Consider the following 21,129-nt stretch of genomic DNA (forward strand, 5'->3'; position numbering starts at 1 on the left):
TAAAACCAAAGTCAGATCAATCGGCCCAGCCGTTCTCGAGTTTTAATCAGACTAACGAACAACAATTCATATTTATTTATATAGAATAGATATTTATTTGAAATTTATAGATGAGACCCCTACCCAACTATCCGAACCGGCACCTCCGCTAAAAAGTTGCTGCGTTAGCAATTGTGCCGGTGTAGAAAAATTATTCCAATTTCCGAAAACGGAAGTTGCTAGGAATAATTGGGTTAAGGCCTGCAATCTAGAATTACCAGTAAAGAAAAATTTATATACATATTTGTGAAAAACATTTTCACACAAAAGATGTGACTTCGCACCGCATCATTAATGAAGCTCTTCCTGTGCGAAATTTAGGATTCGACGAATGTAGCCAGCAGTCATCGAATTGGGTTTTGCCGCCAGTTATAAAAACGTATGATGCAAAAAAAAACAGATATTTTAGAACCTGATGATATGTCAGTTGGAAATCCAATTGACATATCCATTGTATAACCCTACAAGTAACCAAAGAATCAGCTGTTTTCCAAGAATTTTTCACAGCTGAGATCACCTGATCGAAATCTGCCTTTTTTAGGCACAGAGATGTAATTAAAAGAAATGTAGTAGATCAACTTTTTTGTGAAAAAGTATTTGTAACGGAAAACATTAATGAAAACTTTCAAGAATATTTTTGAAACAAAAGTTTTTTGGATATTTATTGCTCTTCCTCACCACCTCTGAGGTTGCAATGTAGGCGCGCTACCGATTTTTTTGGGTGTTCGGTTCCCCAGGAGGCCTATTTTCACCCTTTTTATATTTACAGTTTTAAATCAATCTACTTATTATAAAAAATGTGACTAGAGAAAAATATATATATAAAATCAGGTACAATTCATGAATATTAATTACATTAAAAATATAACATTAACAATATATGTCAAAACAATCAACTGAAAACTATTTAACCAAAAAACCAAAATAAATATAAAAAAATCAGGTACAATTCCATTGTATGTATACATTAACAATACAAGTCAAAACAATAAACTTGTAATTATTTAAACAAAAACTAAAATAAATATAAAAAATCAGGTACAATTCAAAAACAACAACAGTAATATTCAATTCAAAACAATCTACTAAGTAATAAATAATATTTACAAAATATTCTAAATCACCCACAGCGAAATACTTCAAAGGAATAGTGGTGGAAAGAAGGGTCCTATACCTGGTACACGAAAACACTTAAAAAACAAAAAAAAAATATTAATAATAAGCGTACAAACCTAATCGCTAAAATTCTCATTTCAAAATTACAGATCAAGGTAACTTTGGAAATGCGGCCTTCGACAGACAAACTTTTTGACAAATATAAAATAATTCAGACTGACAGACATATATATATATATAAATTCCGACTCATATAGACAGACAAACGGATGTGATTACTATTTATGTGTAACACACAAGAACTTTACGTTTTTGAAATCACTTTGTTTTACTTTTTTATTAAAAGCGTTTACTAGGAAATATGTTCTAATTCTAATGAATAGACATTTTATGATATCAGAATTACAATTTTCACAACAATAGTACGGTTCTACGTTAACCATTTTTTCAAATAATATTTGGGAAAACCCGATCATATGGCAAGTAGAATCAAAATGTTGTGTATAAATATCTTCGATTTTTGATAGAAAATCTATAAATTCAAGGGGTGGTTTTACTATTTGGCAATTACTATATTGCTTTTCTGAAGTGAAGAAAAAATCTTCTTCAGTAATACCACCATCAAATCTTGGCAAGGGCATTAAACAATTATGTTGTTTAAAATATTTATAATACAAATAACCGCAAAAGTACACAAACGCATTTTTATGCAGAAAGCTGCTTTCATCTACGTCCACATTTACCTCGATTTGTATATTTTGAAATGAGGTAGAATTGGTAGGTCTTGGTAAACTTTGAAAAGTTTGCCAAGAGGTATTTTGAACCAAAGCGTCGTTGCAGGCGCTTTTGAGGGAGCTATTAGAAAATGACTCACACTGGCCAACTGGCAAGAGTTCGCAGTTCCCTTTATCTACACAACGAATATATCCTATGCCCCAGGCTTGTCTGAAAAGATATGAAAAACGCTGCGGAGTTATTCTCACATCAAATCCCCCCCCTCTGCGTATATGTCCGAAAAAATTTTCCAGTCTATCCTGAGTCAGTTTTCTAGTCATTAAATGTGTAAATCCCTTATGTGGCCAGAAGTGCCACAAACGTCTTAAGCTACTTATATTTAGAAGCCAAACTTTTATATAACTAAAAGTGTTTGTTATTTCGCGACCGAAAGAATCGTACACTTTTATGGAGTTAAGAAACTCCTCGGCTTCTTTAAGAAATTTTAATTGGTCCGCAGTTGCCGAAAAGGGTTCTTTGAAATTGCCTACTGCTCCAAAGACATTACTATTAAAAATATTGAATAATTTATCAAAAAAAAGGACAAACTCGGCTGTGTTAATAAAAGATGGAGACTTAGAAGTATTCAGTTTCCCGGAGCTATAAATGGCGAACATAGCACTTGCAACAGAATGACTAAAAACTTGAGAAGCTAATTGCACGCTCATTTTTTGAAAGGGTTTAGGGGCTATGTGTGCCGAGGTCAATTTATGGGCGCAACTAATGTCGTTTGGGGTACCATTTTCATATATCGGGTGATTTTTTAAGAGCTTGATAACTTTTTTTTTTAAAAAAACGCATAAAATTTGCAAAATCTCATCGGTTCTTTATTTGAAACGTTAGATTGGTTCATGACATTTACTTTTTGAAGATAATTTCATTTAAATGTTGACCGCGGCTGCGTCTTAGGTGGTCCATTCGGAAAGTCCAATTTTGCGCAACTTTTTCGAGCATTTCGGCCGGAATAGCCCGAATTTCTTCGGAAATGTTGTCTTCCAAAGCTGGAATAGTTGCTGGCTTATTTCTGTAGACTTTAGACTTGACGTAGCCCCACAAAAAATAGTCTAAAGGCGTTAATTCGCATGATCTTGGTGGCCAACTTACGGGTCCATTTCTTGAGATGAATTGTTCTCCGAAGTTTTCCCTCAAAATGGCCATAGAATCGCGAGCTGTGTGGCATGTAGCGCCATCTTGTTGAAACCACATGTCAACCAAGTTCAGTTCTTCCATTTTTGGCAACAAAAAGTTTGTTAGCATCGAACGATAGCGATCGCCATTCACCGTAACGTTGCGTCCAACAGCATCTTTGAAAAATACGGTCCAATGATTCCACCAGCGTACAAACCACACCAAACAGTGCATTTTTCGGGATGCATGGGCAGTTCTTGAACGGCTTCTGGTTGCTCTTCACCCCAAATGCGGCAATTTTGCTTATTTACGTAGCCATTCAACCAGAAATGAGCCTCATCGCTGAACAAAATTTGTCGATAAAAAAGCGGATTTTCTGCCAACTTTTCTAGGGCCCATTCACTGAAAATTCGACGTTGTGGCAGATCGTTCGGCTTCAGTTCTTGCACGAGCTGTATTTTATACGGTTTTACACCAAGATCTTTGCGTAAAATCTTCCATGTGGTCGAATAACACAAACCCAATTGCTGCGAACGGCGACGAATCGACATTTCACGGTCTTCAGCCACACTCTCAGAAACAGACGCAATATTCTCTTCTGTACGCACTGTACGCATTCGTGTGGTTGGTTTAATGTCCAATAAAGTAAACTGAGTGCGAAACTTGGTCACAATCGCATTAATTGTTTGCTCACTTGGTCGATTATGTAGACCATAAATCGGACGTAAAGCGCGAAACACATTTCGAACCGAACACTGATTTTGGTAATAAAATTCAATGATTTGCAAGCGTTGCTCGTTAGTAAGTCTATTCATGATGAAATGTCAAAGCATACTGAGCATCTTTCTCTTTGACACCATGTCTGAAATCCCACGTGATCTGTCAAATACTAATGCATGAAAATCCTAACCTCAAAAAAATCACCCGATATGTATATGAACGATATCCGACCATTCAACTGGGCGCCCATTTACAATGACTTTATTTTTTTTTATTTTCTAAGTTTGACTCTTGGTCGCTAACTATTTGGCAGGGACGCAATCCAATACCCTGGAGTTGACCTATGGCTTCGAATACATATTTTTTCATTATATCTCCTTTGCAAGCTTTGTGCACAAAAATATGCTAAAGGGTGGGTCCAAGTTTCTCCACCAATACCTTGGACGAAAAGTGTTAAAACACTAGAAGTTACTCGAGAGGTACGATTTTCATCACCGTAATCCTCCAACCCAATAATCCAGTCCCTATTTCTCTCATACTGAAGGTGAATTTTCAGAGACATTTCGTCACAGCATATCGAAACATATCTCTGTGCGTCAGTGAAACCACGGCTTCTCAACTCCAGGGCTTTAGTGCTGCTAAAATTGCAGCCAGGGTTACGTGGCCAACCCTGAACAAATTGTTCGAGGGTCACTTGCGATGGCCAATTAAAAATGGGCTGTAAATACCTGAACGCAATAGGTGATAAAAATTTCACAGCCAGAGCTAATGTTTTTAATTCCCTATCATATCTATAACCCTTCGAAGTACGGGGTGCATTTTTTAAACAATTTCTCACACATATCGCAAGATGTGGAGGAAGTTTGCCGCATAGCTCTGAAATTGGTCTATTTTCTTCCTGCCCTACTATAGACAAATTTTTATTATTTTCTAAAATTTCTATTTTATTCTCTAAAGCTCTCACCTTATTGCGTAAAAATTCTATTTCCTGCGATTTTTTGTCTAACTCCTCCCGATACATTCTTTTTCTAGGTGTCCCTTCTGTTAAATATTCATCTGTTTGCGTTTGCCTACTATTTGCCCAAGTGCTAACTATTTGAGAGTTACCTAAAGAGGAAGAATATGTATGATCTTCATTATATAGGGGTTGAAGGGATTTGCCCAAAGTCTCAACTTCAAACATATTAGTGTTTGAAGTCGAGACAGTTCTAATTGGAGAAGAGCTAAGATGCATCGGGTTAAAATCTGCACTACCTAATTCTATAATGTCTTGTTCGTGTTGGTCAAATACACTACCTACTTGTCCACTACAACCTATTGCCTTATCTATTCTAACTGCAGGTGATAATATCGGGTGATTTTTTAAGAGCTTGATAACTTTTTTTTAAAAAAAAACGCATAAAATTTGCAAAATCTCATCGGTTCTTTATTTGAAACGTTAGATTGGTTCATGACATTTACTTTTTGAAGATAATTTCATTTAAATGTTGACCGCGGCTGCGTCTTAGGTGGTCCATTCGGAAAGTCCAATTTTGCGCAACTTTTTCGAGCTTTTCGGCCGGAATAGCCCGAATTTCTTCGGAAATGTTGTCTTCCAAAGCTGGAATAGTTGCTGGCTTATTTCTGTAGACTTTAGACTTGACGTAGCCCCACAAAAAATAGTCTAAAGGCGTTAAATCGCATGATCTTGGTGGCCAACTTACGGGTCCATTTCTTGAGATGAATTGTTCTCCGAAGTTTTCCCTCAAAATGGCCATAGAATCGCGAGCTGTGTGGCATGTAGCGCCATCTTGTTGAAACCACATGTCAACCAAGTTCAGTTCTTCCATTTTTGGCAACAAAAAGTTTGTTAGCATCGAACGATAGCGATCGCCATTCACCGTAACGTTGCGTCCAACAGCATCTTTGAAAAATACGGTCCAATGATTCCACCAGCGTACAAACCACACCAAACAGTGCATTTTTCGGGATGCATGGGCAGTTCTTGAACGGCTTCTGGTTGCTCTTCACCCCAAATGCGGCAATTTTGCTTATTTACGTAGCCATTCAACCAGAAATGAGCTTCATCGCTGAACAAAATTTAAATTTAAGTAAAGCGCGAAACACATTTCGAACCGAACACTGATTTTGGTAATAAAATTCAATGATTTGCAAGCGTTGCTCGTTAGTAAGTCTATTCATGATATTCATCTTTCTCTTTGACACCATGTCTGAAATCCCACGTGATCTGTCAAATACTAATGCATGAAAATCCTAACCTCAAAAAAATCACCCGATACTTTTAAATTTAAATCCGGTGTAGCTGATCTGGAGATAAGCCGTCCCTTCCTCATCTTTAATGAAAAATGTCTTTGGCACGCAAATAAATATTTAGCCGTTGGATTTTTTACGTCCAACAGCTTGATCCATTCGTGCCGCCTAATTGAAATTAAACAAAAAATACGTACATTAACTAAACTAGTAAACTAACAATTTAAAAATAAACAGTTGCATCAAAAATATCACAACGACAATACAATATTAGAAACAAAACTATTAATTTAATTTAACAAATACTTTTAAATTAATTTTTTTAACATTTAGCACACGATTTTAAAACTTCACATTAATTTCACATTTTTTAACATTTAACAACACGATTTTGAAACTTCACTTTTTTATAAAATCACGATTTAGGACGACCCTATTCACGTGTTCACTTTTTTGCACTAACTTTACATATTTATTTACTTACGATAATATTTATATACATATGTACGATAATATTATGTTCATAATTATATTATTTTTATACATAAAACTCACCTGGACATTTCCCCTTCTGATGGGAAGGGATACAGCGGCACCCCCAAACTGCAACCAGCAACACACTTTCTGCAAGGCATCCTATACAAAATCAAACAACAAATATTAACAAATTGAATTAATTAATGTTACTATACTTACATACGCTGAATATCTCTTTAATCGATGATTTAATTTTCGCTAAACAAAAACTTAAAATAACTATAATAATAATATATATAATAACCTGGAGCTTCTTAAGCTTAAAAAAATGTCCGTTGAAATGACTTGACTCATTACACGGTTGCACGAAATACATAGTTTTTACACAAATATTATATAAATATTTTTCATAAAATTGGAAACATTTAATAATATATTGATACAATAATTAATATTTTGGACAAAACTGATTAAATTTAATATTTAGGAACTTAAATAATAATAAAATATTTGAATACTTTATAAAAATATTGTTAATGTTATAAATTTTAAAACCTAACACGGCAACACACTATAGCAGTTTTGAGGCATTTGAACGTTTTAGTAGTAGAATATTTGGGGGCAACCCGTACCAAGTGACTAATTATTAGGAGAATATTTGGGGGCAACCCGAACCAAGTGCCTAATTTGTAGTAGAATATTTAAGGGCAACCCGTACCAAGTGCCTAATTTGTAGTAGATTTTTGCGTATGTTTTAGTGAAAAATGAAGGATTGGTTACTTGTAGGTTTATACAATGGACATATCATTCGAAGAGTTTGAGAAATATTCACGCCTTCATGAATTAAAAATGAAGTGCAACGAAAATAAGAATATCTCCGTTTGCGACCACGAGCATTACGGTCGAGTAGCTAGGCGGTTTTAAAATAATGCTTTGAAAAAAGCCAAAAAAATTAAAGAGCTGAAAAGAAGAATTTTCTTATTGAAAAGAAAATGTCAAGCTCTGGAGAAAAATATAATTTTAACAGGAGATGCAAATAACACCTTCGCAAAAATGATTGTGAAGACGAAAAACTCCTACAACGAAAAGGAGAAGGCAATGGCGTTGAACATAAATTATGTGTCGACTAAGGCCTATAATTTTATGCGCGACGACTTGGGGTTCGCATTGCCCCACAAAAAAAACACTTTTGCGTTGGCATCCGATCCGGTATGTCTGCCCCGGTATCGACGAAAAAGTCTTGAACAATTTAAAGAAAATTGTTCAAGACTTTAAACCAGAAGAACGCACATGCCAACTAATTTTCGACGAAGTCTCAATCAGAAAATATCTGACGTACAACAAAGTACGAGATGTGATTGATGGCTTCGTCGATAATGGAGAAGGTCACCGGGAAAGTGTGATCGGCAAAAAGTGTTGTTTTTTCATGTTGAAAGGCCTAGTCGCGAAATGGAAATATGTAATTTCCTACAATGGCAAAAGATGGCGTAAGCAGCGAAAGATTGCTAAATTTGCTCCAGAGCAATTTAAACGCCTCCGAAGAAATCGGACTTAAAATTAAAACAATAGTATCTTATAAAATGCATGCGCAACATGATCATGAAGTACGACACCGAGACGCAAGATGGACTGGCTTCGTTTAAAGTAGTCCGAAAAATATTTGCCATCGATCAAGCGAACGTTAATCTTAAAATGTACCCTAAATTAACGTATTCGCATGTGTACCCCTCAAATGTGGAAAAGATGTCGGTGTCTAGAGCTACGCAAGTATTCAGCATTTCGGTCGCCGCGGCAATAGATATGGCAATGAAGCAAAATTTATTGGGCTCCGATGAGCATTTGAAAAAATGTGCCAAAGCAACCCAGCTGCTGGTCAAAAGGATGAATGACCTGTTCCACGAATGGGATTGTAAGACTCTTTACAATACAAATCCGCAAAGACGGCCAATACAAAGAAATTGTATTGATAAAATAAACAGGCTAAAAGAGCGCATCCAATACATAAAAAATATAAAAAGCCTAACAACCAAATATTGTGTCTGGATTCCTTTATATTTACAATAAATGCAATGACTGCATTGAGCGGCGATATGTTCGATGAATATTCGAATATATCATTTATACTCTTAGGGAGAATGAGCCAGGATGCACTGGAAAACTTTTTTTATAGGATTCGCGCAAGTTTGGGAGCGAACAATTATCCATCCGCACACAAAATAAAATATACAATTGTTGCAAGGCTATTGTCCATGCATATATTGCGACGCAAATTCTCGCAAACAGGCAGCAATTGCGAAGAAGACGACGACATCAACCTTGATTGGAATATTGGCCAAGAAGATGACCTTAAAGAAAAATTAAAACCGTCTGAGCAACTTGCCGTGGAACAAATATACATATGTTCCAGATGAGCAATTTGCTGAGACCGAAAAAGTAGCATAAAAACAGGTTCGTCGTTACTATACTGGATATGCGATATACCAGAAGGTCTTTTGTCGATTAAAGTGCGAGAAATGTGCCCTATTAATGCGAAAGAGGGATATCTCTTTACAAGACTCATCGGAAGCCCTTATAAGGTCAAAAAATTACAAAGGAGACAATGACCTAAGGCTGGTTAATCCCGATGATAGAGTCTTCGAAATAAGCCGCCTACAAATGAGCTGCTATAAAGAGCTCTTTATAGCAAATTCTTGCAGAGTGGGTATAAAATGTATGATTTTAGCCCAGATTACTGCAATTACACAACAGAAATACCCAGAGTGGTATAGCGAGGCAGGAGATTGCCTCGAACATAGGCACCAATTTTTGGATTTTTTAATAACAGTTTTACTGTTTAAAAACGCGAAATGGCTGGCACACCAGCAGGAAGAGCTTTATAAAAATGAAGTAAGGGCGAGGTACTACAACAAGAAACAAAAATTAAAGAAACTGGTACGATAGATTGCAGGCCATATTTGATTTTTCTAGTAACTTTCGTTGGATAAAAGGTAAAAGAAATATGTACATACAATGAAATAAAAGTATATTATTCAAATAACTAAAACACATTTTTTCCTTCTTTTTTCTCTTACTTCATTCTTCAAAAACTTAATAATGTTCCTTTTTTTTTCTTTCAGGGTAGAATTAAGTTGTAAATAGTTTGTAGTAGAAGTTTTATTATTAGTTATTGTTAGTTAGTTTTAGAATTATTAATGTAGTAAGTAGTATGTACACGTGTGCCAAGCTTTGAAAAAAGCTGGTGAAAAAGACCTAATCTCTATTGGTTAGGTTGTGTGAGAATTTGTAGTTGTAGGTAGACAAATTCTGAAATTCGTGTTTTACTAAAATTATATTTTCTTAATAACCCTATATATGTTTATTTCTAATAAAATGAATTTTATTTTTATTTTTTAGCAGTTTTTCAATAAATTTAAATAAGTTTTTTAATAAGTTTAAGTAAATTTACATGTATTTTCATTTATATTTAATTATCAATAAATTTTTTAAAAATTATTTGCCCTAGTTGTCGATTTTATTTTCTCATGCATTTCAGTCGATTTTTGTATAGAAATTTGACTGGCGTAGAAGCAAAATGCGAAACAATCATACATATGTATATTATGTCGTTTGCACATTTGTCTGTATGTTTGCGAAAGCATTGTTAATTAACAACATATAGTGCATAAGTATGTATGTAAGTTATACTTTTTTTATGAACTGTAACCTTTTTAGCAGGTGATATTAGTTATACCAACTCTATTTCTTATATATGTAACTATTTATGTAAGTTCATACTTGCGAATATTTCATTATTTTTTATTTTTTTTATTTTTTCAATTTCGTACATAGCCACACTTTCTTTCATTTCTAATTTTAACACCTTGTATTGTTCATCAGTTTCCATTTCTTTTAATTCTATATCTAATTTTTTTAACTCTACTAGTTCTGGTGCAGGAGCAGCTGGACACAGCCGAGGCAAAGGCAGGTTACTTTGAAAAAGTAACGATTGCATGGCCACACATTTCCCTCAGCTGGTAAAATGTGTCCATATAGCAATTTTTGCTGCAACTATTAAAAAATTATTTATTTACGATAAATTTAAAATTTGGTTAGTATTTATTATATTCGATGGACCTGCCGTCAGCTTCATCTTGTAGTCCTGCACCCGTTGACCCGAGCCAGTTAAAGCGCCCATACACGAGCACACAAGTTCGATTTTGCGCTTGCGGAATAACATTTATCGATGTATGGGCTTGTTCAGCGTAACCGATCCAGAAACCGAAAATGTTTGATTTTCCACAAAACGATCGGTGCGCGAACATGTTTATCGTGTATGGCGTTGTCGGCGCACTTCAAATAAGAGAATGCCAAGTGTTAATGGGAGAGCCTGCTTTCCAAAAACCGCGAAATTTCTAGGCTTTATAGTTCTATATTTGAAAATCTTTAAAATTTTTTCCCATAAATACGAAATCTTTGATATTCTGCCTTTGGGAAGCAATTACCCGATGCATCTCGCATGTACATTTTTCGGACGGCGGGCAGGATGTAGGTCGCAATTTCAAACGGAAACAAAAAATTCAAAGAGATTCATATTTTTTATTAATTTATCTTCTAGTTAAACTAAGAAAATTCCAAAAAAAGTGTAAAAATTAAAATTTTATTAAAAATTGAATAAGTAGTGGCTTTTCAAAAGAATTTTATTTTATGCTGTTTAAAAATATACAATTAAAACTTGGCTTTTCTTAATATTTTTTTAGTTTAAATATAAGATAATTTTATGTCAATGATAATAATTCCATACGATATAGTTTTTTTTTCTATCCTGCCCGCCAATTAAGAATAATCGTATTTCTTATAATGAAAAACAGAAATCACTTGCGAATGTTTCAAAGTTTTAATTTTTTTTGCCAAGCGCTCATACATAGCTTAAGAAAAATAAAAGTTGGAATCACTTTATTAACGAAATACTATATGAATTTAGAAACGCTACATTAGAAAGTTTAAGAAAACGCAAAAAGTATTGTGTGTATTATGGGCAATTTCCACCTCGAATTAAAAATGATGCACTTGTGTGCTCCTGCTATTATTGGCTTAACGGTACTGCGACTTCAAATGCCAGACTTTCCACCGCACTAGATCCCATGAGACATCCAACTGCAATTTGGGCAAAACTCGTTTATGAAACAATTGCGCAGTTGCTTTCTGAAAAGATAGAAAACCGAAATAGATTGAAAATAAAAAAAAAAAGTATAAACTACCTCAAATTCCACCTCTTCCATTAAAAACTCTATAATGAGTGCGCCTCACTCCCCTTCCACTTCTTGTTTGGCTGCTGCCTTTTACTCTTCGCTAGGGACGCAACTTCAGTATTCCTTCTTATGGAAAACTATAAAATTTCTTTAGAATTCAAAGTGAAATTATTAAATCTATTTAAAACTTACCTTCCTCAACAAGAAACAGGGTTGCAATTATATGTAGAGAACGCTTTTAATAGAGAAAGTTCACGGCGCGAAGAACGTAAAAATATGTTTAGCTAACTCGGTCGAGATTATTGATTTTTTCTATTATTTATTGGAAATTTAACAATTTCAAAATTTTAATAAAATGAAATAAGTTAATAAAAAAATTAAATAATGTCGAATTACAAAATTGTCCATTTAAAATGAAAATTTCTCTCACGACTTATTGATTAAAATTAGTCATTTAATTTCACCTGCTTTTTTAAACACAATTTAATTGCCAAGAGAATACGCTACCTGCCAAAAAGAAAGCATATCCCGTATAAGACTTTCTGTCCGTAGCGTCGCTACCCAAATTAGCATCTGTATAGCCTTCAATCTGAATAATGCAATTTATAATCACTTGTTTTATTTAAATATCGTAATATATGTTTGGCTCCTTTTTCGTGTTCGATGTGTGGATCTTTATTACGCTGTGATAATTTAGAAACAGCGTGTAAAATGTCGGGTCTTGTTAAAATTTCTAAATATGTACATACGCGAACCAATAGTGACTGATATTTCATTTGATCAACTTTCTTGCAATTTTCGTTGTTGCATTTAACTTGAATTTTAGGTTCAAGAGTTGTTACAACTGGCCTACAATTAATCTTTGTGTCTTCGTCATTGCTTTGGTGCATTTTTCGCAATGGATTTTACACAAAATTTTCTGGTAAATACCATAACCAGTGTAATACCGCTTGATCTGGATATCAGCTTTGTCATCTTCTTCAACGAAATTTTCCTCTGGAATAGTGAAAGATTCCAGGTCGAGTTGCTCAGATTCCTGTTCGTTTCCCTGTACATCAAGATGACGATCTTCGCGGCCTAGGTTCCAATCTAAATTTATCTAGATCATCGAAAAGATCATTCATTTTTTTAATGAATAACTGGGTAGGCTGTGCACATTTTAATAAATATTCGTCGGAGCCGAATAGACTTTGGCTATATGCCATTTCAATGCCAGCAGCAACCGAATTGCTCAGAACTTGAGTTGCATGTTTTACCGACATTTTTTTCAAACACGCTGGGATACACGTGGGCCTTTGTAAGTTTTGGGCATATTTTAAAATGAATATTGCTCTAATCGATAGAGTAAAGTTTTTCTTATAACTTTGAAGAATAATATCATATTTCATAAATGTATAACGGACGAAGCCAAAAATATGGCAGTAGTCATAAAAACAATACATGTAAGTATCTTTAAATCTTCGTGCAAAAAAAAGGAGTTTTCTTCAGAAATTCTTAAAGAATTCATAAGTGAGGTATTTGGGGACCTTGATCACAGACTAAAACTTTTACGTTTAGACCAATTGACTTTAGTGCTGCGATGTTCTTATTTAAAATTTCTTCCAATTTGAATGTAGAAGTCCATTTTTGGAAATATAATATGGAAACACACATTTCCAATTGGAACTCAACCATTTTGTCATAAAAAACAACACTTACTACGTAATTTCATATCACGATGGCCTTCACCATCATCTATAAACCCATCAATAACATTTCAACCTCTATTATATTTATGTTGGGTCGGACTTAATTGATATTTCTTTTAAAACGGACATTTTTTTGCAATTTTTTTTCTATATTTCTCAAAACATTCTCATCGAATCCAGGGACAACATACTTTATGGAGCGCCATCGCAAAAGAGATAAAATTAAGTATATGTATGATTTATTGGACGTGCAATTAATAATTTGTGCCACTGTCCTTTCATCGTCACTGAAAATAGTGCGCTTCGTGACGATCATTTCAGCGAATAGTACAGCGTTAAAACTTGAATTTACATCCGCATCTATTGCACATATTAAATATGTTTCGAATTCCCTCAAAGTTATGTCGTCCTTCTCTTCTTTACTTCCTACAGCTACCTCAGGGCGACCATAAGTTTTAGTAACGGGCGGGCACACCCAGATAAAGTTAGCACTAGATGAGCTACGACTAAGTGCTGAACCTAATCTGAAGCAGGGAAAAGCCCTGGGCAATAGTTTGAACTTGGTAACGTACTGCGAATCGAAATGGTTTCGACAAATAAAAAGGGTATCGGAAGGCGACACAACTAAGTTGCTAGCCTTTTCCCAACTTTGTCGAACATCTTCCTCTTTAGGAAATTTATAAAGCGCTTTCTGCCTGTTAGCGCAATTGGAAATGCAGCATCTTCGAACTGGCAATTGGGTCGTCCACAAATGCCAAGGAGGTTCATCGTATCCTATTTACGTACATTTAAATTTTTTTGTTTTAATTTTTCTACATTTTTTCTATTTTTGTAACTTTTTTTAAGTAGAACCCGGAAATATGATCATATTCTCTGGTGGTACTGAAACCTAGAATATTTGAGCGACGCTGTTGTAAAGCGATTAAGTTTAAGCAGCTCACCAAAAATATGCGCTTAAAAGTATGCAACATCTAAATATACATAACTAGTTTTGGTGACATTTGAATAGCATACTGAGTTGGGCATCGACCGTTCAATAGATTCAAGGTTGTATTTATAAATATTCTTCTTCTTTTTAAATACTGTATTTAAATATAACCGAACAAAAAAAATAAGTTAAACTGAAGTAAAAAGCAATATATTTTTCTAATGAAGTTGAAAAAATGTGATTATTTTTCATGTGTAAACTCATTCTTGACAAACTGTACTTAAATACAAACTAACTTTCCACTGTTTCTTATCCTAATTATAATAATATACTTATGTCAACTATTTGATCACATACATTTCCAAAAACACACATTTCGTCCACAAATGCCAAGGAGGTTCATAGTATCCTAATTACCTACATTTCAATTTTTTTTAATTTTTCTACATTTTTTCTATTTTTGTAACTTTTTTTAAGTAGTAGCCAGAGAATATGATCATTTTCTCTGGTGGTACTGAAACCTAGAATATTTGAGCGACGCTGTTGTAAGGCGATTAAGTTTAAGCAGCTCACCAAAAATATGCGCTTAAAAGTATGCAACATCGAAATATACAAAACTAGTTTTGGTGACATTTGAATAGCATACTGAGTTGGGCATCGACCGTTCATTAGAATCAAGGTTGTATTTATAAATATTCTTCTTCTTCTTTTTAAATACTGTATTTAAATATAACCGAACAAAAAAAAATAAGTTAAACTGAAGTAAAAAGCAATATATTTTTCTAATGAAGTTAAAAAAATTTGATTATTTACTCATTCTTGACAAACCGTACTTAAATACAAACTAACTTTCCACTGTTTCTTATCCTAATTATAATAATATACTTATGTATGTCAACTATTTGATCACATACATTTCCAAACTATTTTGTTCTTTTTTATTTAAATAAACTTTTGAATAAAAGAGATAAGTTCACTAAGTAGGCCTATGCAAGGACAGTTAGTAAATGCGGAATTACCCAAAATATGCCGTTACTTTTCAGAGAATATTTATAAATGTAGACAAAGGCCATGTGATCAATTAGTTGACTTTGTGAAGTAAATGGGTATTGATCGCCGTAATATTGCTCTGAAATTCAAGTATTTCTTTTCAAAAGGCTTATTCATTTAAACACAACTCATAGAGAAATTGCAAGACTCGTTGGTGTTTCTGTAGGCGTGATTTCAAAAATAAGACAATCAATGAGCCCTTTGTGTAAAAAACCCTCCTGGACGAAAGCCAATTTTGAATGCCACCCTGGAAAGGCGCATTGTTAGGCAGATAAAGTTTGGTGTGCATGAGAATGCAAAAATAAACCGTCTGGGAAAAGATGGGCGTCAATGGATTTGGAGAAAACCCCGAGAACCTTTGACTAGCCGTATTGTTCAACCAACGATCAAGTTTGGAGGCGGTAATGTAATGATGTGGGGGTGTAGGAGAGTGCGTAAGAGTTACCGCACGAATGGATGCCAAACAATATGTCGATATCCTTCAACAAGGTTTGTGCAAAAGCCACTTTGCGGTACCACTTAACACCTCTTCTGAGAGTGGTGGCGTAGGAGGTCATTTGATCGGATATATCAACACCTAATTTGGCTTTATTGTAATCAATAACAGCAAGAGGTTTTTCAATAGCTCGTTGTCTTCGCTTCCTGGTGGATGGTGGATTGTTGGTACTGGTGGATGGTTCATTACTGTCTACATTTGGATGGCTCGACGTGGCTACCATTACAGGGGGGTGTTTCGTCGAAAGAATCCTAACATATCTGGTATCCTTCCACTTTAACACAACCACTCCATTTCCCTCCTCACGGGCTACCATCTCGCCTCTTTTCAGATTAGCTTTCATAACTTCTGCCGGACAATTCTTTTTGTTGGCCCGTAATGTTCCAACAAGGTGGGTATTTTGATGTAGCATGGAACGCGCAAGTTCATAACTAGGATAATAGTTAACCACATAAAGGGTACGGCCTTCTCCTTTCAGAAGACAAAAAAGTTCTTCACAAACTTTTTGTGCGAGACCAGTTTCTCTCACGCCTGTGGCGCTGCTGCCCGATGTCCCCACCGAATTCTGTATCTAATACATAGAAAACAAGAACTTTTCCACCAACCAGAAAACATCTGCCTATAAATACATACATACCCTGCCAACCAATGAATCAGTAGGTAGTAAAGTGGGTAGAATGCCATATGCCGCGTGAAGATTTTACTCAGCTTTCCCCTCACACGTACGTATACATGTGATCATACATCTCTGTTGCGCTCATTTATGCTGGTATTGTCACTGGCGAATGAATGCATTGGCGAGTCGAATGTTTTAGGCGAAAATTCGCCATGTTCATATTGTGACTGGCGAATGAACACATTCGCTCAACTTTTTTGTTGCCATACTAAAATAATTGAGAAATGTCACACGAGTTCATCCGAAATTGACATATTTGACGTATTATTGTTGTTTTGAAATTTTATTATTTGTTGATGTGGTAGCACCACTGGAACCAGTTGAAGTTTAGTTTTATTTAAATTTTTTCTATATGTCGCCTATTTTTTTTTTCTTTATTTTCTTCCTTCTTTCATTTTATAAAGCGCCAATTTTTCATTTTTTAATTCGTAAATTTTTCTGTTGTACGTTTTCTCCATTTTTAATTAGATTCTCGAATCAAATAAACGTTCGCCAAATTTTGACAGTTGAGGCGAAGCGAATTTTATAAATTCGCAAGTGACAATACCAAATATTCATGTTCGCTAGTTCTTAGAATTTACTGTGCGCTCGCTACTCACAATTCGAAATAGCGAAATTCGCCTAAAATTTCATTCGCTTCGCTAGTGACAATACCAGCATCAGCAGTGTCATATAAAAAAAGTATATCTGTCCTGCTCTAATATCCCCAATCAACGGCTGATGCAAGGTTGCATTTTAAACAGCTGATGCAGGGTTGCAAAACTTTTTAATTTTTAAAATATTAATTTTATAATTTTAATACATATTTACATAAATTTTATTATAATTAAATAAATTAAAGCAAACATTGCTATTTACATAGTATATTTAATTAAAAAAAATATAATTATGATCTGAAAAAAGATTATAAAAGACAAATATCTGAAATAAAATAAAGGTCATTAAAACCTGAAAAGAAGGAATAATTAAATAAAAATAATAATAACACCTGAAAGAAAAGATAAATATTATTTGATCATTTTCCATCCTGTCTGTAGAATTCCAACTACATAGCCCGGGTACACTTTTTTAATGTCCATAAGCATTTCCATTATCTGAGATCCTAGCTCATCACGATACTTCTTCTCGGGGAAGTTTTGGCGATAATCAAAAAGAGCCATGTATTGATGGAGAAGTTTTGGACTCGGACGACTTTTAATTTTTCAACCAACGATTTCTGCATTCCAAATCGTTGATTGTGTTTTCGGGATTACCTTGCTCAACATACTCACTATTACTGTGATTGGTGGTTAAGCAAGTGGTATTCTCACCAAAAATTCGTGGTATTCCATGATACTGCTTTCCACCATCAGTCCAGATGCGGGTAGTTTCTGGATGAACGAATTTTTTAATGTAAGGCCACAAATCTGCTTTGCGTTTTTCCATTCACTCGGGAAAAAGCGGCATAGACAAGCTGGTAGTCAAGGGTGTTGTGAAATCCAAGACAGAGTTGCTTAGCTGTCAGAATTGCAAAAAAATTCTGATTTTCATTGGTGTCACAGAATCTGATTGGATTTTCGTCTTTTTGAACATACGCAAAACCAATATTCGAATCAGCTGTGTACTAATGTGACAACTTGCAAATGAATACATTTGAAAGCAATCCTATTAAAGTTTTTTAATGAGTTCTGAATTAAAGAAAGATTTTTAGAGATAACATTTATCGAATGAATAAAGACGCTTTTGGGTGTTAAATTACGTTTTGTATATTTAACCTTTATGTCAACAGAGCGTTACCCTGGTAACTTTTTTGCCTTTAAAGTGCCATATCACTGGATCCGTAAGTCCGATCAACTTGAAGTTTCATGATTGCCTAGTCTGAAGGGTTTTACGTATTGTGGTTAAATCTGAGCCGGACTGGACCACTTGGAACTGAGATATGACCAAAAACTAACAACTAACCATTACGTCAACAGAGAGCATACCCGGGTAACACATTGAATTTTCAAGCAACAATACTGAAAAAAGCGAAAAAATACATTTTTTTTGAAATTCATTAATTTTTATTTAATTTATTAATAATAATATTATTTAATTTGACAATAAATTGAAAATTAAAATAATTTTATTACTATTTATGGGCAATTCAGGCAGCGCGGCATATCCTTTGAGTGCTCTGAACAAATTGGCTTGCCGCAGAATGAGCATGCTTTTCGAGTCTGGCGTCTTCTGAGGCATAAGTAGCAGGAACCCCTCAACCTTAGTCGACCAGTGTTGTCCCGCTCCTCTGCATCTGGTGGTGCCGTTGCCAGTCGCAAAGGTGCACCAGTTATAGCTTCTATTGCGTTGCGCGTTGAGAAAATTTAAGATATTTGCGGATTGGTGCACCTGACATCTACCTCCGCACGGGCCAGTTGCTCGCTGAGATTGTGCAGAAATTCCCTGCGCCGTGCTGTTGACACCTTCATGTGTGGACACCTCCATGTAAATAATATATGCGGCAAAGGCTGCGACATCCAGAATATTATAAAAAAACGCCAAAGGCCATCTATTTGTACGCCGTTTGGTGGAATACTCAGCAAGGCATTTGTCCATATTGTCAATACCACCTTTGTACTTGTTGTAATCCATTATCATAGCTGGTTTACGTCTATAGTGCATTGTAGATAGAAGCACAACAGCTTTGTTCTTTTTAGGAACATATGAGCACATGGCAACGCTCTCACTGAATGCAAATATGGTGGATTCTGGTTGGCGCCCTTTTGCAATGGACAATTGTTTTGGCACAAATCTGCGGCGCTTATTGACTGTGCCCAGTATGGACAATTTGTAATCGTTCATCAATTGTTTGCTAAGTTGTGTGTTGTGAAAAAGTTGTCACAAACAATGTTGCGTCCACTTCCACGCATAAGTCTTTGACCACTCTTTCACCCACATTTCCCTCACGTTCGCCGAACGCTGCCTTTCCTGTGTAGATTTGGCCTTTGAGTGGATACGACGTAATCGAGTCGCACATCCACCACACTTTTATGCCGCATTTGGCTGGCTTTGAAGGAATATATTGCGTAAAGCCAGTGCCTCCGCGGAACGGGTACAGCTGCTCATCAATTGTCACGTTGGCTGATGCGGTGTAATATTTTCGTAAATTGCTATTCAGCATCACAAATATGTCAGATATGGCAGCCGCTTTGTCATATTGTTTGCGATGCACCCGCGTGATTCCATTATCAAAACGGATGAAACGACTTATTTCCCAAAATCGTCTGACGCTCATTGAAGCTCGAAACAGTGGATGTGCAGTTGTCTTCCACAAATCTTTTGTGTGAACGTAGCCAGAGTGAGAAACGCCACCAAGCAGCAACGATCCCAAAGATGCGTCGAATTCTGTTTCCAAACACGTCGTTCTGAAGTTGGGTTGCATTCATTTATCATATCAAACACTGTATTGGCTTTTCTGTTTGTTTCACGGATTATTACGTCACACATTTCGTTTGTCATTATTAGCTTGAACGTTTCCATTATAGTTTTACCATCAGTTAGGCGACTTGGCCCGTTCACTCCAGATCTTAGCACGTTGTCCGCTCTTACTCTGGTGTTTTGTGGTTGTGTGCCACTGCTCGTGTAACTAGCAGAATTTCCTAGTTCCACTGGCTCTTCATCTATATCATCGTCACTATCATACTCTGGATTGTATTCAGGCGGCTGTACGTCTTCCACATCAGAGTCAGCTGAATTTATAACAGGTTCATTGTCGTTTTCATTTTCAAATGTCATAGGCTCTTCATCGCTATCTGTAGTGCGTTTCTGTAACCCATTTCGATCGATGTTCTCGACTCAAATTCTCGATTTGACGTCACTCTCACTCAATGTGTTTCTGTAAAATAATTACTCGATTCAATCGATAGTCAGCTGATATGTTCCATTCCATTTCAGTAGGAATGCTAAGAATGAAATACTGTCGATTGGTTTTCTCACTTCCATTTGAGTTGATGACAAACAAATTTTTCGTTAAATTCAAAATGGAATTCGTTGAATTTAAAGCAAATGTAAGTATATTTTTGTTAAGTATTATATATGAATAGTTAAAAAAGATTTGATGCATTTTCTTTACAGAGAAATACGTCGGGCGTGCTACAAATGGCCAAAAGAGGCGGTTACTGCACTTAATGCAGCAGCACCGCAGCGTTGGAAGGGGCCAATTTCAGAAACCAAATTCAAAGAAGGAGCACGAAGAGGTTTGGGCAGCCGTTGCTGCTGAATTAAATGCATTGGGAGGGTCCCACAAGTCCCCTAATCAGTGGAAAAAGGTAAAACTAAAATATTATTGTGTATAGCATTACAATTTACATATGTGTGTTGGTTTTTTTTAGTGTTGGATAGACTGGAAATCGGCAGTCAAGAAGCTGCACAATGCCCACAGAGCGTTCGCCAGACGAACTGGAAACCTGTCGTTGCAGGACGGTTCAGAACCGTTGGATGCCATGGACCGGGAAATTCTGAAGTTTTTTTCCAGCGACATGGTGGACGGTGATGGGCTCACTCCCGAAATTGGTTTGTCGGTGAGTAACGTCTGTCAAAAT

At 35.5% G+C, this 21,129-nt stretch overlaps 1 protein-coding gene across 1 annotated transcript in view; it reads left to right on the forward strand.

The window, feature by feature from the left end:
* The window catches only part of LOC126754799 (uncharacterized), a 16,433-nt gene extending 3,842 nt beyond the window's left edge, over positions 1–12,591 (forward strand). Inside the window, exons 4-5 of the mRNA XM_050466926.1 lie at positions 7,494–7,713; positions 12,559–12,591. Coding sequence (XP_050322883.1) covers positions 7,494–7,713; positions 12,559–12,591 — 253 coding nt within the window. The remainder of the gene's footprint in view (positions 1–7,493; positions 7,714–12,558) is intronic.
* Positions 12,592–21,129: the final 8,538 nt, after the last annotated feature.

This window comes from Bactrocera neohumeralis, chromosome 4 (genome assembly GCF_024586455.1).
Source record: "Bactrocera neohumeralis isolate Rockhampton chromosome 4, APGP_CSIRO_Bneo_wtdbg2-racon-allhic-juicebox.fasta_v2, whole genome shotgun sequence".
Classification (NCBI taxonomy): domain Eukaryota; kingdom Metazoa; phylum Arthropoda; class Insecta; order Diptera; family Tephritidae; genus Bactrocera; species Bactrocera neohumeralis.